The 26365-nt window shown below is 39.4% G+C and overlaps 2 protein-coding genes across 4 annotated transcripts in view; one reads left to right on the top strand and one right to left on the bottom strand.

The window, feature by feature from the left end:
- The window catches only part of MRPS16 (mitochondrial ribosomal protein S16), a 7211-nt gene extending 1810 nt beyond the window's left edge, over positions 1-5401 (top strand). For both annotated transcript variants that reach the window (XM_070759082.1, XM_070759081.1), the window contains 2 exons: positions 1910-2170; positions 4827-5401. In XM_070759082.1, coding sequence (XP_070615183.1) covers positions 1910-2170; positions 4827-4978 — 413 coding nt within the window. In that variant the 3' untranslated portion in view covers positions 4979-5401. The remainder of the gene's footprint in view (positions 1-1909; positions 2171-4826) is intronic.
- LOC139171175 (putative oxidoreductase YteT) lies at positions 4528-26365 on the bottom strand. Of its 2 annotated transcripts, none has more exons than XM_070759078.1 (14): positions 26291-26365; positions 24533-24652; positions 23655-23739; positions 22195-22268; positions 21713-21772; positions 21484-21591; positions 20234-20290; positions 18266-18396; positions 17980-18034; positions 16190-16282; positions 14909-15043; positions 7901-8002; positions 7129-7293; positions 4528-5768 (listed from the first exon to the last, which is right to left on the bottom strand). In XM_070759078.1, the coding sequence occupies exons 2-14, from the start codon at positions 24623-24625 to the stop codon at positions 5607-5609; spliced, it is 1320 nt and encodes a 439-aa protein (XP_070615179.1). In that variant the 5' UTR covers positions 24626-24652; positions 26291-26365; the 3' UTR covers positions 4528-5606. The 2 variants fall into 2 exon arrangements, with proteins under 2 accessions (XP_070615179.1, XP_070615180.1); XM_070759079.1 differs by having other exon boundaries at positions 5688-5768; positions 7215-7293; positions 26291-26350.

Here is a 26365-nt window from a genome sequence, read left to right as displayed (position 1 = left end):
GAGACTCATTACACGCAAGGCAAGACAGTCCAAGCCGTGTTTTGTCATAATTGTGATGATTATGGGGTTACGGCTCATGAAAACCCCAAATCCGCTGTCTCAGAAAATTAGAATATTGTGCAAAAGTTCATTTATTTCAGCAAAAGGTGAAAGGTAATATATGAGAGTGACTCATTACATGCAAGGCAAGATGTACTGCTCAAAAAAAATAAAGGGAACCCTCAAAGAACCCATCCTAGATCTGAATGAATGAAATATTCTCATGGAATACTTTGTTCTGTACAAAGCTGAATGTGCACAACAGCATGATTTGTCATGATTGTGAGTCTTCGGAGAAGGGCGGCATAATAATAATAATAATAATAATAATAATAATAATAATAATAATAATAATAATACAGTGACACCTCATCTTACAAACCCCTTGTCATACAAACTTTTCGAGATACAAATCCGGGGTTTAAGACTTTTTTGTCTCTTTTTCCAAACTATTTTCACCTTACAAACCCAAGCCGCCGCCGCCACTGGGATGCCCCGCCTCTGGACTTCTGTTGCCAGCGAATCGCCCATTTTTGCACTGCTGGGATTCCCCTGCAGCATCAAAAAAACCACGGAAGTCCGGAGGTGGGGTTTCCCATGGAGGGGAGCCTCAGCAGCGCAAAAACGGGCGCTTCGGCTGGCAAAAAGGGTGTTGGGCTTGCACGCATTAATTGCTTTTCCATTGATTCCTATGGGAAACATTGTTTCGTCTTACAAACTTTTCACCTTACAAACCTCGTCCCGGAACCAATTAAGTTCATAAGACGAGGTATCACTGTAATAATAATAATAATAATAATGTGAATTTGATTGTCAATCAATGTTGCTTCCTAAGTGGGCAGTTTCCACAGTCTCACTTAACGGCAGCAAGTCACTTCACAATGGTGTAATAATAATGATAATAATAATAATAATAATAATAATAATAATAATAATAATAATAATAATAGTGGTTAGCTCTGGCCCAGTTCCTGCCCCAAGGACTGTGGATGTGGGGGAGACATCCACATGCTGCAGGCCTGTTTTGCCCCCGGTGGAATCTGCTGATGAAGGCTCCTCTGACCAAGAAGACATAAGTGACAGAGAGGAGAGTGTGGCAGACAGCTCAGAAGGAGATCAATTATCTAGCTCCTCCTTGGATTCAGAACAAGAGTTAATGAAACAGCCACGCATGAGGAGAGCAATACATAGGCAACAACAACTGAGAGATGATTATCAAAGAAAATGAAGCCACCTGTGGTTGGGTGCGGCTGTGGTAATTAGTGAGGCTGCTATAAATAGCAGCCTGTGGGTTTGGCCACTGTGGAGGATTATCTGATCCTTGTGTTTCATGACTGCTTTACTGACTTTGACCTTTTGTGTGCTGATTTTTCCCGCTTTGAAACTAAACCAGAGCAAAGTGTGTTTCCCTTTATGGAAGAAAAAGGACTGTGAATTGCCTCACAGCTGCAAGCTAAGTATCACAGAACTGATAAGGGACTTGTACAAATTACCAGTTTGTTTGGAGACGAGTGCTCTTTGCTATACCAAAAGAGGGCTTGGTTTAAGTGAATTTTCATTATAAAGAACATTGTTTTGAATTTTCAAACGTGTGTGTGTCTGAAATTTGTACCTGTGAATTTTTGGGAGGAGTCTACCAGAGAGCCCGACAGAACAAATAATAATAATAATAATAACAACAACAATAATAATAATAATAATAATGTGAATTTGATTGTCAATCAGTGTTGCTTCCCAAGTGGACAGTTTCCACAGTCTCGCTTGATGGCAGCAAGTCACTTCACAATGGTGTTAGGCCTCCGTTGTCATAAACTGAGGACTCCCTGTATTGCCCACTGACAGACGTCCTTCAATTTCCTTCTCGAACCAGGCCGCGCCCTGCTGAAGAAGTACCGCAACGTCCGTGTGGTCATCCGGATGTCCCTCGGCGGTTGCACGAACCGGCCCTTCTACCGGATCGTAGCTGCCCACAACCGGCGCGCCCGCGACGGCAAATACCTCCAGCAGATCGGCTGTTATGACCCGCTGCCCAACCACCACGGCGAGAGGATTGTGGGGATCAACTTCGAACAGTTCAAACATTGGTTTGCCAATGGAGCTACCCTGACCAAGCCCGTTGAAAAACTGTTAGGTAAAGGCCCCCCTCCTTTTGGTTTCGGTTATAATAACAATAATAATTTGTTAGATTTGCATGCCGCCCCTCTCCAAAGACTCAGAGTGACTCACAACAGTAACAAACAATGCACAAATCCAATACTTAAAAAACATCTAAAACCCATATCATTACAAATCATAAGTTGGCCTTCTCCAGGTCCCGTCGACTAAACAATGTCGTTTGGCGGGCCCAGGGGAAGAGCCTTCTCAGTGGCGGCCCCGGCCCTCTGGAACCAACTCCCCCCGGAGATTAGAACTGCCCCCACCCTCCCTGTCTTTCGTAAACTACTCAAGACTCATTTATACCGCCAGGCATGGGGGAGTTGAGATAGCTCTTCCCCCTAGGCCATTACAAGTTATGCATGGTATGTTTGTGTATATGTTTGGTTTTATAATAGGGGTTTTTAGTTGTTTTTTATTATTGGATTGTACATGTTGTGTTTATTATTGTTGTTAGCCGCCCCGGGTCTGCGGAGAGGGGCGGCATACAAATCCAATTTTTTATTATTATTATTATTATTATTATTATTATTATTATTATTATTATTATTATTATTATTAATTCAGTGATACCATTCATAAACCATAATAGCCTGGGGATCTTTCAATTACTCCATGCCTGGCGACATAGATGGGTCTTCAATAACATACGAAAGGCAGGGTGGGGGCAGTTCTAATCTCCGGGGGGAGTTCATTCCAGAGGGCCGGGGCCGCCACAGAGAAGGCTCTTCCCCTGCGGCCCGCCAGACATTGTTTAGTCGACGGGACCCGGAGAAGGCCAACTCTGTGGGACCTAATCGGTCGCTGAGATTCATACGGCAGAAGGCGGTCCCAAAGGTATTCTGGTCCGATGCCATGTAGGGCTTTACAGGTCATTACCAACACTTTGAATTGTGTCCGGAAACTAATCGGCAGCCAATGCAGGCCATGGAATGTTGATAAGACGTAGGTGAATCTGGGAAGCCGCACTATTGCTCTCAGGGCCGCATTCTGCACGATCTGAAGTTTCCGAACACTCTTCAGAGGTAGCCCCATGTAGAGAGCGTTACAATAGTCGAACCTCGAGGTGATGAGGGTATGAGTGACTCTGAGCAGTGACTCCCTGTCCAAATAGGGCCGCAACTGATGCACCAGGCGGACCTGTGCAAACACCCTCCTTGCCACAGCCAAAAGGTGGTTCTCTAATATTAGCTGTGGATCAAGGAGGACACCCAGGTTATGCGTAGTCCTCGGCTTAACGACTTCTTAACGGAGCCAGACATTTCAGGGTGTCCAGGAAAACGGGAATCACGAATTATCAGGAAATTTGTGAAAAAACCTGCAATAAATCGGGCGGGGGGGGGGCGGTTTAGGAAATACCAGGGAATTATCAGGGAATTTGTGAAAAAAAAATGGAATAAATCAGGTATAAAAAAGGCGGTTCGGGAAATATCAGGGAATTAAAAAAACAAAACTATTAAAATGTTTAAAAGTCAAGGAAAAATCATGTAAAAAAAAAACCCCTGGATCACTCTGCCTGGCAGTCAAGCAAAAATGAGCATGACTGTGGCCACAACTTGCTTCCTCAGCTACCGATATTTCTCCACGGCTTAGCTGTTTGGTATGACGTCATCTATGACTGCGCCTTAATTAGATTGCACTCTATTCAGCAGGATCTCCCTCTTCCTGCTTGTTATATCTCTAGCTATGCAGCCAAGCATTCTACTTGCTTCCCCTACTGCCTGACCGCACTGTTCACCCATCTGGAGACTGTCAGAAATCACGACCCCTAAATCCTTCTCTTCTGAAGTTTTTGCTAACACAGAACTGCCAATACAATACTCAGATTGAGGATTCCTTTTCCCCAAGTGCATTACTTTACATTTGGAAACATTAAACTGCAGTTTCCGTTGCTTTAACCACTTATCTAGTAAAGCTAAATCATTTGCCATATTACAGACGCCTCTAGGAAAATCAACCCTATTAGCTCTGCTTTTGAAAATCTAATTTGCAAAATATCTTTTAGGCATTTTTGTTTTTTGTCACAACAGCACTGAAAAGGGTATGTATGTATGTATTTATTTATTTATTTAAATTTAATTTATTGAATTTATATGCCGCCCCTCTCCAAGGACTCAGGGCAGCTCACAACATATAAAGGAACAATATACAGCATCCTAAATCCAATTAATTTAAATTAATAATCTAAAAACCTAAAACCATTTTAAAAAACTCTCATTCCCATTCAATCAACTAACTCGTATTCCTTGGAGATATGTCCGTTGCAATAATACCGGGGTTGCCTAATCCCCAGTTAACATCCTTTCCAAGCGGCATCCGACAAGCAGAATCGAATTTTATTTATTTTTATTCCTTTATTAAGAAATTTTATGTGGTTCGTTTAACTTGGTTTTGGTGACTCCGGGCAGCTTACAAAGAACCTCCAGAGAATGTCAGTGGCGTCTTGCTTAATGACTGTAGCAAAAGTGTTTGTAAAATCAGACGGAGTCGTGTATTGCCTCCCTTAATGGCAAACGTTCCGGTCCCGATTGCGGTCGTAATTCAACACCCCCCCTAATGCTGAATATTTTTCCTATTTGCAAAATGAGGCATAATGCACGGAATGGCTCATTTTTTAATTAATTTTTTTTTAGGTCTGTCTGGTTTTCTTCCCCTGCATCCGATGACCGTCACTGACGCAGAGCGGTTACGGAAGAAGAAAGCGCGGGAGGCAGCAAAGGTAGCCGAAAACGAAGAAGGAGAAAAAGAGGAATCGGACGAAAAGCAGGAACAGCAGCAAAATTGATCCGGGTGAAAAAAACTCAAAACGTTGTGTTGGAGACTTGAAAAGATAACCTTGATTTGTCTTTTTTAACACACCGTGTTGGGAGGGCCATTTGCAAAACTCGCCCTGAATTCTCGCCATTTTGAAGGAAAGCTCCTCCCGGCGGTCTTTAAAAGAAGCGCGTGCTCCTTGTGGCATGCCTCAAACCCGCCAATTTCGCACAACTCTGGAACTCGTGTCTTCCTAGCCCGAGTGGCTTTTCCCATGATTGTCGTAAAATCCAAAATTTGAGCCAAATCCCACAAAAGTTTGGGATTCTATCCTGCGCAAAGACAGTTCAAAAGGGAGCGTGGATGAGGTGTAGCCATGTTTAGCGGAATTGTAAAAAAATATAAATTTTCTGCAGAGTTTTTAATAAAGGCGCACCGTAGCGGCAAGCAAAAAGGTAGCTCCTGTGCGGTTTTTTCAAATAAAAAGACATTTTCTCTCAATTTCCGTAGAAACGGAAAATGGTATACAGTATTTCTGAAATTTGGATACAGCAGCCGCCACCGTTTCGGGGTCTCGTTGGGTGGCGCGGATAAGTACGGTGGTTGCAGAAAAAGTCACGGTGCTTTGAGCCAGTCCTTCCTGGCAGGGCTTTCGTTAGTCATTCACCACGCGTGTGAGCAGGCTGCGAGTGCGAGTTTCCCCGTCCTGTTTCTAAAACAACCACTCGGTTTTCTCTCCGAGCTTTTTCAGCCGCGAATACCAAAAGGTGGGAACGGAGCGTCTCTTCGGCGCTGGTCGGAATTCGAGATGGGTCACTTTCCTGTTGGGAAAGGGGGGACATGATCAAAACATTTAAACATGTTAAAGGGTTAAATAAGGTTCGGGGGGGAAGTGTTTTTAATAGGAAAGTGAACCCAAGAACAAGGGGACACAATCTGAGGTTAGTTGGGGGAAAGATCAGAAGCAACGGGAGAAAATATTGGACTGAAAGAGTCGTAGAGGCTTGGAACAAACTTCCAGCAGACATGGTTGGTAAATCCACAGTCACTGAATTCAAACATGCCTGGGATAAACATATCTCCATCCTAAAATAAAATACAGGGAATAGTATAAGGGCAGATTAGATGGACCAGGAGGTCTTTTTCTGCCATCAATCTTCAAAAAAAGTGTTTCAGGGAATCCAGCTGTGCAGCTAGTCCTCAACTTAAAACAATTCATTCAGTAGCAATGGAAAAGTGATTTATGACCATATTTCACACTTATAACCGTTGTGGTATTCCTGGGATTAAAATTCAGTATTCCCAGATTCAACTGGGTGACTAACTTAACTGCAGTGATTTGTTTAACAACGGGTGCGAGAAAGGTCGTAAAAAGTGGGCAAACTCGCCAAAAAATTTAACAACAGAAATGTTGGGCTCCACTGTTGTTGTAAGCCGAGAACCAGCTGTGCTGGTTAGGGATCAGCGTCAGATGAAATTTTAAAAATCAAAATAAAGGATTGGATTCGCAGTCTGCAACTGCCACGTTGGGGTGGGAACTTAATTCATCCTAGTAGAGCCTGCAAGGACCATTACAGTCTATCTGAGATTGGATTCATAGTTTGAAACTGCCACGTTGGGGGGGAACTTAATTCATCCTTGTAGAGCCTGCACAGACCATTGCAGTCTATCACGAATCCCGGCGACCGATTAGATCCCACAAAGTTGGCCGCGAGAACCAAGGGAAGAGCCTTCTCTGTGTCGGCCCCGACCCTCTGGAATCAACTCCCCCCGGAGATCAGGACTGCCCCCACCCTCCTTGCCTTTCGCAAACTCCTTAAAACCCACCTCTGTCGTCAGGCATGGGGAAATTGATTCCCCTGGGCTGTTTCTCTTTTATGTATGGTTTATCTGGGATATATGACTGTTTTTTATATTAAGGGTTTTAACTGGGGTTTTTTTAATCATTGGATTTGTACTGTGTTTTGCTGTTGTGAGCCGCTCCGAGTCCCCGGAAAAGGGCAGCATACAAATCTAATAAATCTCATCTAATCTATCTGAGATTGGATTTGTAGTCTGCAACTACCATGTTGGGGGGAACTTAATTCATCCAGTAGAACCTGCATGGACCATTGCAGTCTATCTTGAGTTTTCCCACGGGTTTTTTTTTTTAATAAAAAGGAAAAAAAAATAAAACTTCACTGATACAGCCGAGACAAAGTTGTGGATCAGATAATAATCTGCACCGCAGTGACTATTCAAAGAAGCAGGGATGTCGGGTGTCGTACGGGGAGAAAACGAGGTCCTTTTTTGCTGAAGGAAGTCAAAAATTTCCACATCTCCTTCCCCTTTGCAGGAAAGCTCGCCCTGGGGAAAAAAAATTGAGCGGAGAAAATAATTATATATTTTTTTAAATTTGGAAATGGCATAGAGGAAGAAAGGGGAAATAAACGATTGGGGAAACTCCAGGGAAAGTTAAAAAACGACAGAGGGAGAAAATTTCTACTCCTGGCACAACAGCCCTATAAGGTAGGCCAGGCTGAAAGGCAGAGGTAATAAATAGGGATTATCTGCCTTCAATTGCCTTCCTTATTTCCCCATTGCGATGATTAATCACTGAGTACAATGGTTTACACAACAATATCTCTTTTAGTTTTTGTGAATTTAGGTGGACTTCAAGTCCCAGAATTCCCAAGCCAGCCAAAAATTCTGGGAGTTGAAATCCACAAATCTTAAAGTCACAAAGGTTAAAGAGATGATGTTTGATTGCATCTGAACTGGCCGCTTTGCATGTCAATCACATTTGAGGCTTGGCAAGTGGGAACAACCCAGCTGATCGTGGTTTGTACTCATTCCACCGGGCTTAAAACAAACCAAGGTTTGGCGCAATCTGATTCGGGAGAAATATTTCCCTTTCTAAAATCACCCATCCCATTTCCCAAGAAAAACTCAAAATTAGCATTTGGGCCCTGACCTTCGTTCCGTAAATGGTCGTCGTCCGCACCCCGAGTTTTTCCGTAAAAGCCACCATGGTGAACGCAGCCGTCGCCCCGCCTTCGAACTCCATATTGACCACCTGGAAAACCCATAAACGCAGGCCATCCTTGACTTAAGACCCACAATCATCATCATCATCGTTTAATGACACCCCCCCCCCAATAATCTGGGTGGAGTCTGGACAACTGAATGGAGCTTGCAGAATATTTACTGGCCATCTGCCTTGCCCTGTCGCCACTGAGGAGTTTTATTCGGCAGATTATTATTATTATTATTATTATTATTATTATTATTATTATTATTATTATTATTATTATTATTATTATTATTATTATTCTCATTGTGCCCAGAGAGAGAGAAATATCTGCTTCCACCTAGGATTGAACCTCCTGGTTGTGAGTCGAGAGCTCCGCCTTTAAGGCCACCGCACCGCTCCAATTCATGACCCCAAATTTCAGTCGTTAAGCGAAACATGGTTTAAGCCCCATTTTTACAACCTTCCTTGCTATACGGTGGGTAAGCGAATCACCACAATTAGTAACCCAGTTGGGTTATGTGAATCTTGGCTTTCCCATCGACTTGTTGGAAAGTCACAAAAGGAGATTGTGCACACCGCACCCAGTGTCAGTTGCCAAGTGTTTGAATTTTTGAAACGCGTGAGGCCGCAACACACACGAGGCATGAAACATAGAAACATAGAAGTCTGACGGCAGAAAAAGACCTCATGGTCCATCTAGTCTGCCCTTATACTATTTTCTGTATTTTATCTTAGGATGGATATATGTTTATCCCAGGCATGTTTAAATTCAGTTACTGTGGATTTATCTACCACATCTGCTGGAAGTTTGTTCCAAGGATCTACTACTCTTTCAGTAAAATAATATTTTCTCACATTGCTTTTGATCTTTCCCCCAACTAACTTCAGATTGTGTCCCCTTGTTCTTGTGTTCACTTTCCTATTAAAAACACTTCCCTCCTGGACCTTATTTAACCCTTTAATATATTTAAATGTTTCGATCATGTCCCCCCTTTTCCTTCTGTCCTCCAGACTATACAGATTGAGTTCATTAAGTCTTTCCTGATACGTTTTATGCTTAAGACCTTCCACCATTCTTGTAGCCCGTCTTTGGACCCGTTCAATTTTGTCAATATCTTTTTGTAGGTGAGCTCTCCAGAACTGAACACAGTATTCCAAATGTGGTCTCACCAGCATTCTATATAGTGGGATCATAATCTCCCTCTTCCTGCTTGTTATACCTCTAGCTATGCAGCCAAGCATTCTGCTTGCTTCCCCTACTGCCTGACCGCACTGTTCACCCATCTGGAGACTGTCAGAAATCACTACCCCTAAATCCTTTTCTTTTGAAGTATTTGCTAACACTGAACTGCCAATACAATACTCAGATTGAGGATTCCTTTTCCCCAAGTGCATTATTTTACATTTGGAAACATTAAACTGCAGTTTCCATTGCTTAGACCATTTATCTAGTAAAGCTAAATCATTTACCATATTACAGACGCCTCCAGGAATATCAACCCTATTGCACACTTTAGAGTCATCGGCAAATAGGCAAACCTTCCCTACCAAACCTTCCCCTATGTCACTCACAAATATATTAAAAAGAATAGGACCCAGAACAGATCCTTGTGGCACACCGCTTGTAACCTGACTCTGCTCAGAATACTCGCCATTAACAATAACTCTCTGATGTCTACGCTTCAGCCAGCTGCAAATCCATTGAACTATCCAGGGATTAAGTCCAATCTTCACTAATTTATCTATCAGCTCTTTATGTGGAACCGTATCAAAGGCTTTGCTGAAGTCCAGGTAGGCAATATCCACGGCACCACCTTCATCCAATCCCTTTTCTAGTGCCATAAATCACTTTTCTAGTGCTGTCGTAACTTTCAGCAGTCACTAAACGGGCTGTTATAACTCAACGGCCTATATTAATGGCTTGAATCATGGATGAAAACAAGTGGTTTATAAAAAAGAAACTCGGTACCTCATCATTCATATTTTGACAAGCAACCATAGCGCAAAAATGGAAAAATAAATGAGGGAATGATAATTTTTAAAAAATTACGGATTGTGCAGAAACGGATATGGTTACAAGGAAATTGAAAGGAAAAGAAGAATCTGGCTATTATAAAATTTATTTATTTATTGTTGTATTTATATGCCGCTCATTCCAAAATATATGAAATAAATTTTATAATTGGCTAAAAGAAATTATACATGAAGTAAAATTACACAGGGATAGCCTCTAGTCCTTTAATAAAGGTTCTTGAAGTAATTTTATTTATAGTATAAATAAAGACTACACAATGCACCGTTCCCCGAAAGCTGCGCACGCGCGCGCCTGCGCACCCCAAAATACACCCTCGCGCAGCCTTTTTCACGGCCGCGCGCTCCCCATCCCCATGCCAGCCGCGGGGGGGGGGGGCGGGGAGGCACCGGCAGCAGAAGGGAAGGGAGCCGCGGCCGCCCCTGCCTCCCCACAGTTCCTCCGGCCCCTCGGCCTTTCGGCGCTGCCCCCCGCCCGCCCCCTCTGCTCCTCTACCGCCTCCTGCCTTTCGGCGCGGCTCCTCCCACACCCGGAACACACACCTTTGCCGAGAGCACTTTCATCCCAGGCTCTCGGCAAGGGGATTGCAGGAGAGGCGGAGCAGGCATTCTCTCAGCGGAGGCCGGCGAAGGTGATATTCAATGTCGGGGGCGCGCGAGCGGTTGCGCGCGCTCCCTATCTCCCTGCTAGCCCGCTCGGAATATTCAAAATAAGAAAAGCCTTCGCCAGCGAAGGCTTTTCTTATTTTGAATGTTCCGGGGGGCTAGCAGGGGGATTTGGAGAGCGCGCAAACGCCTGCGCCCCCCCGACATTGAACATCACCTTCGCCGGCCTCCGCTGAGAAGAACGGAGAGAGAACGAGAGACAGTGAGAGCAACAGACAGCAAGATAGAAAGTGAGAAAGAGAGAGAGAGAGAGAAAGGGGGGAGAGAAAGATAGCAAGAGAGAGAGAACAAGAGAGAGAAAGAGTGTGAGAAAGAAAACAAGAGAGAAAGAGTGAGTGAGAGAGAAAGAAAACGAGAGGGAAAGTGAGAAAAAGAGAGAGAAAGAGGGGGGGAGAGAGGGAAAGAGAGAGAGGGAAAGCAAGAGAGAGATGAGAGGAAGGAAGAAAGAGAGAAGAGTGGAAGGAAGAGATAGAGCGAAATGATAGAAAAAAGGGGAGAAATGAGAAAATGATTGAGGCAGAGAATGACAGGAAAGAGAGAAAAACAGAGAGAGAAGTGACTCTTGATTTAAAGCATATGGTAAAAGAACTTAAATAATAACAGGAAAAAAAACCAGCCCTCACCTGTTTTTATTAATAGTTATGTTTTTGGTTTTGCTGGTTGATTTAGTTTTAATAGTAATGGATTTTGGTTTTTTTAAATTATTAATTTCTTTTAATAAAAAAGAAGGGATTTTTTTCTTATTTATTTATTTATTTATTTATTTATTCTTCTATGCCGCCCAGTCCCAAAGGGACTGTCGCTCAGACACTATACTTTTCCGCCCACACCGAAAAAAAATTAGAGGGTACATTGTACACAAGTATAACGTTAACAAAGCAATGTATAATGTACATATATCCGATAATATCTTCTGACAGGAAAGTGGCTATAAATAATGCCCCAAATGTTTGGTGTATGTCTGTTCTGTTTTGTGCGTACTTATTCATAAAAATATTTTAAAAAAAGAAAAAGGCACTTTAAAAATCATTGAAAAAAATTATGGATTGTGCAGAAGTGGATATGCTTACAAAGAAATTGAAAGGAAAAGAGGAATCTCACTATTACATAATATGGAATAAATTTTATAATTGGCTAAAAGAAAGAAATGATAAATGAAGTAAAATTACACAGGGATCTTGTCTGGTAATTTAGCAAGTAATTTTATTCAAGTTTATTTTATTGAACGCTTTGAATTGAACTGAATATTTTGAATGAATTGAATTGAATGTTTTGAATGAATTGAATGTTTTGAATGAATTGAACTGAATGTTTTGAATGAATTGAATGTTTTGAATGAATTGAATTGAATGTTTTGAATGAATTGAATGTTTTGAATGAATTGAACTGAATGTTTTGAATGAATTGAATGTTTTGAATGAATTGATTTGAATGTTTTGAATGAATTGAATGTTTTGAATGAATTGATTTGAATGTTTTGAATGAATTGAATGTTTTGAATGAATTGAATATTTTGAATGAATTGAACTGAGTGTTTTGAATGAATTGAATGTTTTGAATGAATTGAATTGAATGTTTTGAATGAATTGAATGTTTTGAATGAATTGAACTGAATGTTTTGAATGAATTGAATGTTTTGAATGAATTGAACTGAATGTTTTGAATGAATTGAATGTTTTGAATGAATTGAACTGAATGTTTTGAATGAATTGAATGTTTTGAATGAATTGAACTGAATGTTTTGAATGAATTGAACTGAATGTTTTGAATGAATTGAACTGAATGTTTTGAATGAATTGAATGTTTTGAATGAATTGAACTGAATGTTTTGAATGAATTGAATGTTTTGAATGAATTGAACTGAATGTTTTGAATGAATTGAATGTTTTGAATGAATTGAACTGAATGTTTTGAATGAATTGAATGTTTTGAATGAATTGAACTGAATGTTTTGAATGAATTGAATGTTTTGAATGAATTGAATTGAATGTTTTGAATGAATTGAATGTTTTGAATGAATTGAACTGAATGTTTTGAATGAATTGAATGTTTTGAATGAATTGATTTGAATGTTTTGAATGAATTGAATGTTTTGAATGAATTGATTTGAATGTTTTGAATGAATTGAATGTTTTGAATGAATTGATTTGAATGTTTTGAATGAATTGAATGTTTTGAATGAATTGAACTGAATGTTTTGAATGAATTGAATATTTTGAATGAATTGAACTGAGTGTTTTGAATGAATTGAATGTTTTGAATGAATTGAATTGAATGTTTTGAATGAATTGAATGTTTTGAATGAATTGAACTGAATGTTTTGAATGAATTGAACTGAATGTTTTGAATGAATTGAATATTTTGAATGAATTGAACTGAGTGTTTTGAATGAATTGAATGTTTTGAATGAATTGAATTGAATGTTTTGAATGAATTAAATGTTTTGAATGAATTGAATTGAATGTTTTGAATGAATTGAATGTTTTGAATGAATTGAACTGAATGTTTTGAATGAATTGAATGTTTTGAATGAATTGAACTGAGTGTTTTGAATGAATTGAATGTTTTGAATGAATTGAATTGAATGTTTTGAATGAATTGAATTGAATGTTTTGAATGAATTGAATGTTTTGAATGAATTGAACTGAATGTTTTGAATGAATTGAATTGAATGTTTTGAATGAATTAAATGTTTTGAATGAATTGAATTGAATGTTTTGAATGAATTGAATATTTTGAATGAATTGAATTGAATGTTTTGAATGAATTGAATATTTTGAATGAATTGAACTGAGTGTTTTGAATGAATTGAATGTTTTGAATGAATTGAATTGAATGTTTTGAATGAATTGAATGTTTTGAATGAATTGAACTGAATGTTTTGAATGAATTGAATGTTTTGAATGAATTGAACTGAATGTTTTGAATGAATTGAATGTTTTGAATGAATTGAACTGAATGTTTTGAATGAATTGAATGTTTTGAATGAATTGAACTGAATGTTTTGAATGAATTGAATGTTTTGAATGAATTGAACTGAATGTTTTGAATGAATTGAATGTTTTGAATGAATTGAACTGAATGTTTTGAATGAATTGAATGTTTTGAATGAATTGAACTGAATGTTTTGAATGAATTGAATGTTTTGAATGAATTGAACTGAATGTTTTGAATGAATTGAATGTTTTGAATGAATTGAACTGAATGTTTTGAATGAATTGAATGTTTTGAATGAATTGAATTGAATGTTTTGAATGAATTGAATGTTTTGAATGAATTGAACTGAATGTTTTGAATGAATTGAATGTTTTGAATGAATTGATTTGAATGTTTTGAATGAATTGAATGTTTTGAATGAATTGATTTGAATGTTTTGAATGAATTGAATGTTTTGAATGAATTGATTTGAATGTTTTGAATGAATTGAATGTTTTGAATGAATTGAACTGAATGTTTTGAATGAATTGAATATTTTGAATGAATTGAACTGAGTGTTTTGAATGAATTGAATGTTTTGAATGAATTGAATTGAATGTTTTGAATGAATTGAATGTTTTGAATGAATTGAACTGAATGTTTTGAATGAATTGAACTGAATGTTTTGAATGAATTGAATATTTTGAATGAATTGAACTGAGTGTTTTGAATGAATTGAATGTTTTGAATGAATTGAATTGAATGTTTTGAATGAATTAAATGTTTTGAATGAATTGAATTGAATGTTTTGAATGAATTGAATGTTTTGAATGAATTGAACTGAATGTTTTGAATGAATTGAATGTTTTGAATGAATTGAATTGAATGTTTTGAATGATTGAATTGAAAATCATAACATTAACCCATCATAACATTAACCACGCAAGGTATAATGTACATATATCCGATAATATCTTCTGACAGAAAAGGGGGCTATAAATAATGCCCCAAATGTTTGTTGTATGTCTGTTGTGTTTTGTTTGTACTTATTCAAAAACAATTTTAAAATTTCTTTTAAAAAGAAGCAGAAAAAAGAAGGAGACTTCTCTCTGCCCCTTTAAACTAACTTTAAAAACATCACCTAGGGGTGTTCAATCCTTTTCCAAGAACGAGATCCTTCTCCAAGAACGAGGCAGAAAAATGGAAGCACTCCATTGACTGATTTGAGACGCGAATCCAAGTCCTTGTCTCTGATTTCAGTTTTGGGGAGGCGAGATGTGAAGCATAGAGAAAGGAGCTATGGTCTGCTTACCGACAGACAAGTGCGGTGCATACCTGGTGACTAACCACGTCGTTGTCACAATCGTAAACACATCTTCCGTAAGGACCGAGCCGCAAAGCTTCTGTCAGTGTTTCTATGTCGGACCCGCCGTTGCTGCAGACAACCGAGACTGGCCAGTGAAATGCACCCTATGATGATAATCGGTAGGTTTGGGCAGATTTTTGGGGAGAAGGGTGGTTCCCCAGGTCCCGTTTCCCAGACACGAATAAATCGGATAAATATTTTTTTTAAAAAGTTGCATGTTGAATTCACAGAGGCCCAAAACATTGGTAATTGAATTATTTTTTTTAATTCAATTCAATGTTCAGTTCAATTAAATATTCAATTCAGTGAAACATTCAATTCAATCGTTCAAAACATTCATTTTGAATTTTCAATTCAATCATTCAATTCATTCAAAATATTCAATTCAATTCATTCAAAGCATTCAATTCACTCAAAGCATCCAATTCAATTCACTCAAAACATTCAATCCAATTCACTCAATTTAATTCAAAGCATTCAATTCAATTCATTCAAAACATTCAATTCAATTCACTCAAAGCATTCAATTCAATTCACTCAATTCATTGAAGCATTCAATTCAAAGCATTCAATTCAATTCATTCAAAACATTCAATTCTTAAGTATACTGTACTTAAGTATAAGTATTTTAGCTACTGTAATAACATAATATTAGTACAGTGTGTCCAAATATATAAAATGTGATGAAGCTCAAAAAAGATGCAATGATGTAACAATACAGAATACTTACTGTATTTATTGTATTATTGTTTTTTATAAAAAAGACAGAAAATTAATAAACTCTATTAAAAGAAACAACTTTCATTCAATTCATTCAAAATATTCAATTCAATTCATTCAGAACATTCAATTCATTCAAAACATTCATTCAATTCAATTAGGCAATTCATTCAATTGCCCAATTCGATTTGGTTGTGAATTCAATTTTAAATTTCAATTCAGTATTACAATTCAAACATTTTTTAAACGAATGTTCAATTAACGTTTTCAATTCAATTCAATATTCAATTGCTCAATTCAATGCAATTTAATCCAATTTAAAATTGGATTCATTTTAAACTTAAAACATTTAATTCAATTTTAAATTGAATTCAATTCACTGTTCGCCCTCCCCAGGCTCCTAGAAAGGTTCCGAAACCCGAGCCAATGAAATGGCAACTGGATCAATTTTGGGGTTTTGCATAATAGTTTCTCAATTGTGCAAATAAAGGAATTGGGAGAATCAAACTGGTTTTACGATCAAATTTTACCTTTTCTGCGCGTTCCAGGTAGATTTTCCGAGCAGAATATGGACAGTGTGGTTCAATTGAACAGTCCAAACAACGAGTACCAGCTCCTTCAGGCTGGAATGAAATCAAAATAAAAGACAAAAGTAACTAAATAATTAAATCAAAAGTCAGGTTCTCAGCAATGGACGTATTGATCCCTTTATTACAATCTTTTGATGAGCAAAATGTCAACTTGCAAAGCTTTCAAGTTGCCATAAACAGGAGGAGGGAGAGCCGATTGTACTAACTGAGACTACATTCCACAAATGTTTCTTTTACTGATTGTGTCCTAGGTTACTGGAGTGAGCAGGAGGGGGTGTGGGCTTCATAGCCCGCCAACGTGGTTTATTGGAAAATGTGATTTATGATGTGTCCAGTGAAGAGGGGGGAAACAGGGTCACGAGGGCACGTAACCTACATGAGCTGAGTTCTCACTGCATCGGAGGAATGCTGAAATGTTGCTCCTAATAAATCACCATATATTTTTTGGAGTTTGGCTCGTGGCTCATGAATGAATCAGGGCATCTTTCGGAAACGTCACACAGAGTACATGGGAAAGCCAGATTCGCTTAACGACAAGGTGATCAATTTAACAGTGGCAGTGATTTGTCATCATCAGTCTGAAACTATTGGCTTTGTGCTGCTTTGAATAAAATAAAATAAAATTTTAAAAAGCAGCACGAAGCCAATAACTTTAGCCTGATGATGGCAAATGTGATTTTGCTGAAACTTCGCAAAGACACTCAAAATATTACACGGGGAAAAACCCGAACTCCGAACAATCTACATACATATACCTGTGAAAATCTATGAAAACAAATATACATACATACATACATACATACATACATACATACATACATACATACACATAAACATATTTATTTATTTATTTATTTATTAGATTTGTATGCCGCCCCTCTCCGAAGACTCGGGGCGGCTAACAACAATATAAAAAGACAATGTAAACAAATCTAATATTAAAAACAATCTAAAAAACCCCAATTTAAAAAACCACTCATACATACAAACATACCATGTATAAATTCTATAAGTCTAGGGGGAAGGGAAATTTCAATTCCCCCATGCCTGATGACAGAGGTGGGTTTTAAGGAGTTTACGAAAGGCAAGGAGGGTGGGGGCACCTCTGATATCTGGGGGGAGTTGGTTCCAGAGGGTTGGGGCCACCACAGAGAAGGCTCTTCTCCGGGGTCCCGCCAAACGACATTTCTTAGTCGACGGGACCCGGAGAAGGCCAACTCTGTGGGACCTAACCAGTCGCTGGGATTCATGCGGCAGAAGGCGGTCCCGGAGATATTCAGGTCCAATGCCATGAAGGGCTTTATAGGTCATAACCAACACTTTGAATTGTGACCGGAAATTGATCGGCAACCAATGCAGACTGCGGAGTGTTGGTGTAACATGGGCATGCCTTGGGAAGCCCATGATTGCTCTCGCAGCTGCATTCACATATATACATACACACACACACATATACACAAACACACAGATTATATACAAACGTATGTATAGGTATGTATATGTTTATATGTGTGTGTGCGTGTGTGTGCAAATTAGCGCATCCTGAAAGTTAACATCTGCCTTTAATGTCTGACCCCAAAACTAAAAACTATGGATGAATGAACTGAAGCCGTTTCAATTTAAATCTTAAAAAATTAGTCTTCATTCAATGGAAAGGGTGATTTCATCATTTTAATTCAACTCTTGTGCCACCCCCGTTAAAAAAACCACAGCAACGATGTTTGACAAACCTTGTTCTCTTTTGTGAAATGCGACAGGCGGCCAAAAGAGGAAACTTTTAAACATCTGAGAGGAGAGGAGAAACAAGAGAAAGAGCGAGTGAATGAGTGAGAGAGAGAGAGGGAGGGAGGGAGGAATATTTGAAGTTTAACCACAGAGGCTGTGTCAAAGTTTCTAGTCCTCAACTTACAACCACAACTGAGCCCCATTGTTCTTAAGCAAGACATTTTTTTTTTAAGTTCGGAGGGCTATATTGCCAACCCAACAGTTATGGACAGAATCCTAACACACTCCTACCTTTTACTCCCCATCCAAAAACGGATCAGGTCGATATCGTGGCAGGATTTAGCCAATAAAGAGAAAGAACTTTCGCTTTCGTTTCTCCAATTGCCCCGGACGAATGAATGGGCGAAATGCCAGAAACCTACCTGAAGTGGAGAGAAAAAAGGCAATTGACACACTAGAAAGGCTGAAAATGAAAAACAATGCATTTTGATGACCGTAATGCAGTTTTAGAGCTACTTTGGCCTCGGTGTCAACAAACTATGAATCTTGGTTTCTTAGTTCTTTCCCTCTAACTGTAGAAGGCTGAGCTGGTTTATCTGCCAGGGCTTCATATCAGAGACCCAAAGACTAAAAAGTTTAATTTACACTTTTTAAAAAGTTTAAAATCCCCATGAAAGATTCAACACGCAATAATCTGTGACTTACAACAGCTTGCTTAGTTGTCGTTCAAAGTAACAACGGCACTGATTTTTTTTAAAAAAACTTTGGACTGTTTTTCATACTTATCATATTGGCATCGGACCAGAATAACTTCGGGACCGCCTTCTGCCGCACGAATCCCAGCAACCGGTTAGATCCCAGAGAGTCGTGCTTCTCCGGGTCCCGTCGACTAAGTAATGCCGTCTGGCAGGACCCAGGGGAAGAGCCTTCTCTGTGGCGGCCCCAGTCCTCTGGAATCAACTCCCCCCGGAGATTAGAACTGCCCCCACCCTCCTTGCCTTTTACAAGCTCCTAAAAACCCACCTATGTTGCCAGGCTTGGGGAAGTTGATATTCTCCTTAGCTACTATGATTTATGTATGGTTTGCTTGGGTTGTGTGATTAATTTTTTATGATAAGGGTTTTAATCTGTTTCTTTTTAATATTGGATTTGTACATTTTATATTGTGTTGTGAGCCGCCCCGAGTCTTCGGAGAGGGGCAGCATACAAATCTAATAAATTATTATTATTATTATTAATTATTGACCATCGCATGGTCACATGATCAAAATTCAGACACTTGACCAGTGACTCATATTTATGACGGTTGTGACCTTCTGACAAGCAAAGTCGAGGGAAAACCCAGATTCACTTAACTGTGTTCCTAACTTAAAGCAACTGCAGTGATTCGCTTAACAACTGTGACCAGAAAAGGTCATAAAATGGGACAAAACTAATTTGGCAACTGTCCTGCTTTGCAACGGAAATGTTGGGCAGGTCCATTGTGGGTCATAAGTCCAGGGCTACCATAAAACTATGGGGCAACCTATAGCTGACGCGTTTCCCAACAAGAATAAAAACTAGTTACACAATGCTGCTTAGTGGTTGGAGTAATTAATCTGAGAACGGAACTGGGAGGGGAGGGGGCTTTAAGGAAAAGCAAAATCTCAAAAAATGTGCATTAAAAAATATTAAACTGGGAAAGGAGATATGACGGGAGCAAAGGACATGATTTTTTAATTTATTTATATTTATTAATTAGATTTGTATGCCGCCCCTCTCCGTAGACTCGGGGCGGCTCACAACAGCAATAAAACAATTCATAACAAATCTAATAATTTAAAAACATTTTAAAAACCTCGTTATTAAGCAGACATATACACAAACATACCATACATAAATTGTATAGGCCCGGGGGAGATATCTCAATTCCCCCATGCCTGGCGGCAAAGGTGGTTTTTAAGGAGTTTACGAAAAACAAGGAGGGTGGGGGCTGTTCTAATCTCTGGAGGGAGTTGATTCCAGAGAGTTGGGGCCGCCACAGAGAAGGCTCTTCCCCTGGGACCCGCCAAACGACATTGTTTAGTCGACGGGACCCGGAGAAGGCCAACTCTGTGGCACCTAACTGGTCGCTGGGATTCGTGCGGCAGAAGGCGGTCCCAGAGATATTCTGGTCCGATGCCATGAAGGGCTTTATAGGTCATAACCAACACTTTGAATTGTGACCGGAAATTGATCGGCAACCTACACAAAGTACATTTTTCTAAAAAGAATTCTTACAGGCCCCAGATGTTGAATGTGGCAGATGTCCCCAACCAAGCCAGCATCGAGCAATTCCTAAGAAAGAAAGAAAAACTTGGTTTCCATTTTTCCTCCTTCTTCATGGAAGCTGTTCGCTTTGGCTCCTGTAAAAAAAAAATGGCAATTTTGAAGCGTTTTCCTCCTCCTTCCTCCTCCCTTTTCCTTCGGTGCTACGACTTAGAAACATAGAAACATAGAACAGTGTTTCCCAACCTTGGCAACTTGAAGATATTTGGACTTCAACTCCCATAATTCCCCAGCCAGTGAATGGTTGGGAAGGTTGGGAAACACTGACATAAAAGTTTGACGGCAGAAAAAGACTTCCTGGTCAATCTAGTCTGCCCTTATACTATTTCCTGTATTTTATCTTAGGATGGATATATATGTTTATCCCTGGCCTGTTTAAATTCAGTTCCTGTGGATTTACCAACCACATCTGCTGGAAGTTTGTTCCAAGCATCTACTACTCTTTCGTTAAAATAATATTTTCTCACGTTGCTTCTGATCTTTCCTCCAACTAACCTCAGGTTGTGTGCCTTTGTTCTTGGGTTCACTTTCCTATTAAAAACACTTCCCTCCTGAACCTTATTTAACCCTTTAACATATTTAAATGTTTCAATCCTGTCCCCCCTTTCCCTTCTGTCCTCCAGACTCTACAGATTGAGTTCATTGAGTCTTTCCTGATCAGTTTGATGCTTAAGACCTTCCACCATTTTTGTAGCCTGTCTTTGGACCCGTTCAATTTGATCCATCTCTTTTTGTAGATGAGGTCTCTAGAACTGAATACAGTATTCCAAGTGGGGTCTCACCAGCGCTCTATACAGCGGGATCACAATCTCCCTCTTCCTGCTTGTTATACCTCTAGCTATGCAGCCAAGCATCCTACTTGCTTCCCCTACCGCCTGACCACACTGTTCACCCATTTGGAGACTGTCGGAAATCACGACCCCTAAATCCCTCTCTTCTGAAATTTTTGCTAACACAGAACTGCCCATGCAATACAATCTTTTAAATTAAATTAAGCTATCCGTTAGAACGTCATTACTCAAGGTCTTTGGGATGAAAGTTTGGTGGGGGAAAAACCCCAGATTTAAATGTTGGTTTCTCTTCGGGTGAACATCAGAAGTCAAGTCAGCTGTGGGGAAAAAGAGAGCCATCCTGCTGTCGAGACAAGAGAGGTCATCTAGACCAACCCACTGCCCAAGTCGAGTTCTTCAGAATAACATCACCTTGATCATCAGGGTGACCGGATGGTACCGGAGCACGTGACATACGCCCAGGATCACGTGATTACTGTGGCACGCCTGGACGACCTCTTTACAATCTTCCGCCGTCACCTAATTCATAAGCAAAGCATTTTTAAATAAAATAAAATAAAATAGAATGGAATTAAAAAATAAAAAATAATTGTAATTATTAAAAAGGTTTAGTAGTTAATAAATGTTTACCAGAACTTACCGCCATGGGTTTTTCCAACAAAATGTGATATCCCTTTTCGGCAAAAGCTACAGCAGGTGCCTGATTGAAAGGAATAAAATAATAATAATAATAATAATAATAATAATAATAATAATAATAATGACGACGATGATGATGAGGTTATCTTGCATTATGAAATGAGTGAGATATAAATGAGATCAAGAAAGAAAGCACAACAGTACTGTATTAATGGAACAAAAAACAACAAAAAAACAGCACCAATAAAACACACACAAACACAAAATCCAAAGTTGAATGACATAAAAAAAACAAAGATTGCACTGATTCAAAACTCTATTTCTCTAAAAGGAAAATTTTTATTTTCAGTTTTTGGTGGTTAGGATGCTCCCTTGCAAAGTGCAATACAATTACAATGAAAAACTACTTTTTTGTTTCTACAATTTTTACAATGACATTAAAAAAAAAAATAACAGAAGTGAGTGGGATATTTTTGGACCCACCTTATGCAGTCTGTCTGGAGTTGCTATAATCACGGCATCGGCAAACTTTTCTCGTTCTGCAGCAGCAACCCAATCTTTAAAAGGAAAAAGAAGAAGCTAAAAATATTGCAGGAATTGGGGGGATTCCAATGACCAGAAAATCATAAGGGGACACCAAGAAGTCATCTAATCCAACCCGGTACTCATTACAAACTTCTTAAAAAAAATAATTGGCTGTCTTTCTCAAACTCGTCCGACTTCTCTTATGGGTCATGTAGTTTATTCCTAACATTCAGTCAAGATCTCTTTTCTGTCTATCTTAAATACATTACAGGTAGTCCTCAACTTACAACAGTTCGTTTAGTGACCGTTCGAAGTTACAACGGCAGTGAAAGAAAGTGACAGGACTGTTTTGCACACTTGCGACCATAGCCACTCTCTTACCCTATTTAAGGGATGACAAAGCCGGCAGCAATTTGCAGGAAACGACATTTGTTCATATGCCTTCGTGTCTTGAATTCAGAAACGTCTTCTCATCTCTTGTTTTCTCTCTTGGTATTCTTCCTGCAAATTGCTTCTGGGCATATTGCCAACGCTGTTAATGAAGTTCATTTAGCAGCCGATGTTCAGCCAAAGACTGTTTTTACACTGTATTTGTGTTTCCCAACGACTAAGAAAGCTCGTTAGTGGTCTTTAATTTAGTAAATTAAAGTTTGGACAGAATTTGTGTGTATTGCATTCTTTGTGGTTCATATTTGGGTAGAACATATATTTATGACCAGCTCCTGATGCTACTGGTGCGTTCCATGCGCAGCTCTGCGTCTCCGACGTGTGCATGCATATGCCCGAGTGAGAATTTGTTTCTGCGCATGCACAGCGAGCAAAATCTCGTGAGGGGACGCGCACGTGAGAAAGATTTCGGCAATTTTCAACAACCGCTGCAAGGAACGTCCTAAAATGGGTCAAACCTCACTGAACAAATATGTCTCTTAGCCACAGAAATTTTGAGATCCAACTTAGAAACATAGAAACATAGAAGTCTGACGGCAGAAAAAGACCTCATGGTCCATCTAACCTGCCCTTATACTATTTTCTGTATTTTATCTTAGGATGGATATATGTTTATCCCAGGCATGTTTAAATTCAGTTACTGTGGATTTATCTACCACATCTGCTGGAAGTTTGTTCCAAGGATCTACTACTCTTTCAGTCAAATAATATTTTCTCATGTTGCTTTTGATCTTTCCCCCAACTAACTTCTTTCCCCCAACTAACTGTACGTCAAAGATTACCTTTGTTTTCAAAAGGATTTCAATTTTTGAAAAATAATAATCCTTTGAACCATTTTGTTGTTACTTTTAAAATATTTTTAAACCTTCAAAAAAATTCAGAAAGGAAAATAAAAAAAAATATTTTTAAAGGAGTTATGTTTTGCACGGAGGAAAAGGAAAAAGGAAGATTAAAATGCCTCCAACCCTCACCGTCAAAGACATTCTCCTCGGGGATTTGATGCGCATCTTGCAATTTTTGACGGACGGGCTGTTGAGGATCAGCCACGCCAATCACCTGTAAGAAAGAAGATTTAAGCCCATCTTAGAAACCCTGCCTGACTAGGAAAAGCCTCCCTTTATTTTTTTTGAGCAGTGTATTATATTATATATTACAGTGTTCCCTTGATTTTCGCGGGGGATGCGTTCTGAGACCGCCCGCGAAAGTCAAATTTCCGCAAAGTAGAAATGCAGAAGTAAATACACTATTTTTGGCTATGAACAGTATCACAAGCCTTCCCTTAACACTTTAAACCCCTAAACTGCAATTTCCCGTTCCCTTAGCAACCATTTAGATTATTACTCACCATGTTTGTTTATTAAATTTTATTAAAAAAATATTTATTAAAGGTGGACGAAAGTTTGGCAATGACGTATGACGTCATCGGGCGGGAAAAACTGTGATATAGGGAAAAAACCTGCAAAGTATTTTTTAATTAATATTTTTGAAAAACCGTGGTCTAGCCGTTTCGCGAAGTTCGAACCTGCGAAAATCGAGGGACCACTGTATTATTATATTATTATAGTTATTATACACTGCTCAAAAAAATAAAGGGAACACTTAAACAACACAATATAACTCAAAGTGAATCAAACTTTTGTGAAATCAAACTGTCAACTTAGGAAGCAACATTGATTGACATGTTGTCAGAACATTCAAAGGATTCAATGAGAATATTTCATTCATTCAGATCTAGGATGTGTTCTTTGAGTGTTTTCCATTTATTTTTTGAGCAGTATATATGTATTATATTTTATAGTTATTATATATAGTTATATAATTATATATAGTTGCAAACCAGGATTTTTACCTTCATGCGTTCCGGGTAAAATAACGCATAAGAAGAATACGTTGTGCCCCGGTTTCCTGCGCCAATAACCAGGACGGTGATTTTGCGAGACATTCGGACAGGAGCCTCCGATGGGTGGACCTAATCAATGAAATGATGGGTTAAGAAAAGCTTTTGAACAATCCTGTGGGGTTAAGACATCTGGATAGTAATCAGGAGATCCTGATTTCAAGTCCTGCCTTAGGCATGAAAGCTGGCTGGGTGATCACCAGGAGACTGGGAGTTCTAGCCCCACCTTAGGTATGAAAGCCAGCTACCATGAGTGACTTTGAACCAATCACCAGGAGACTGGGAGTTCTATTCCTGCCTTAGCCATGAAAGCCAGCTAGGTGACTTTAAACCAATCACCAGGAGACTGGGAGTTCTAGTCCCGCCTCAGGCATGAAAGCCAGCTACCATAGCTGACTTTGGACCAATCACCAGGAGATTGGGAGTTCTAGTCCCGCCTTAGGGATGAAAACCAACTGGGTGACTTTGGGCCAATCACCAGGAGACTGGGAGTTCTAGTCCCGCCTTAGGGATGAAAGCCAGCTAGGTGACTTTGGGCCAATCACCAGGAGACTGGGAGTTCTAGTCCCGCCTTAGGGATGAAAGCCAGCTAGGTGACTTTGGGCCAATCACCAGGAGACTGGGAGTTCTAGTCCCGCCTTAGGCATGAAAGCCAGCTACCATAGCTGACTTTGGACCAATCATCAGGAGACTGGGAGTTCTAGTCCCACCTTAGGCATGATTTTGGGCCAATCTCCAGGAGATGGTCCCATTTTAGGCATGAAAGCCAGCTACCACAGGTGACTTTAAGTCAATCACCAGGATATGGTAAATTCTAGTTCCTGCTTAGGTATGACAGCTGGATGGATAACTTTGGGCCAACCACCAGGCGATTGGGAGTTCTAGTCCCACTTTTGGCATGAAAGCAAGTTGGTTGACAGTCCTTTTCTTCTCATCAGGAGAAAAGAAGGAAGGATCACCAAATATCTTGGCCACCTTCGGTTGATAAGAAGGCGGTAAATAAATAACCCAATAAATAAACATTAACCAGTTTGGATAGGCTTGTTTATTAGACACTAAGCTTACATAACCTTAACAGGACTCGTGTTGTTGTTTTTTAATTTACGAAATTAAAAGGGAATGAGAAAAACTCCATTTTACAGATCACTATTTTTTTTTAAAAAATCCCATTTAGTATACACAGTATATAGATTTTCTCCCCCACCTCCTAAAACTGGAGGATTAACTGGCTTAAAATTTGTGTGGGGGTTTCTTAAAATCCTTTCCTGCTGTGGCTTGAAAAGGGCGATCTTCACGCCCCAGGCTCGACACGCAAGTTAAAGCATTTATAAACGCACTCCACTCGCAAACACGTGTAGGGATTTCCCCCTACACGTGTTTGCAGGGTTGTGTGAATGTAGGCAAGGGTCCCTTTCCAAGGGGGCACAGACGTTCTCTTTCCAAAATCACAGCCCTTCCCTAGACAAACCAGTATCGCAAATCTCAGCTTCCTCTAGAGACAAAAAACAGGAACACAAATCTCAGTTTGCTACAATCCAGTTTTCTGGGATTGCTTGCAAAGGCTACACAGCTGTTTCCCCTTTTGCAAAAAATTATTCCTCGGCATTGCAAAGAAAAAAAATGCTTCTGCTTTCAGTATTTCCGTTGTTTTTCCCAGTAAGGATCCTCCATTGCAATTAATAAAATAAAATAAAAAGGAAAATGACTCACCGGCCAGAATAGAATTGCAGCAACCGTCTCTGGAACCCAATAGACATTCAACAAAAGCTTGGCGAGGCCACGCCC

This window comes from Erythrolamprus reginae, chromosome 8 (assembly GCF_031021105.1).
Source record: "Erythrolamprus reginae isolate rEryReg1 chromosome 8, rEryReg1.hap1, whole genome shotgun sequence".
NCBI lineage: Eukaryota > Metazoa > Chordata > Lepidosauria > Squamata > Dipsadidae > Erythrolamprus > Erythrolamprus reginae.
Note: the sequence above shows the minus strand (reverse complement) of the source record. Positions and strands in the feature narration are given on the sequence as shown.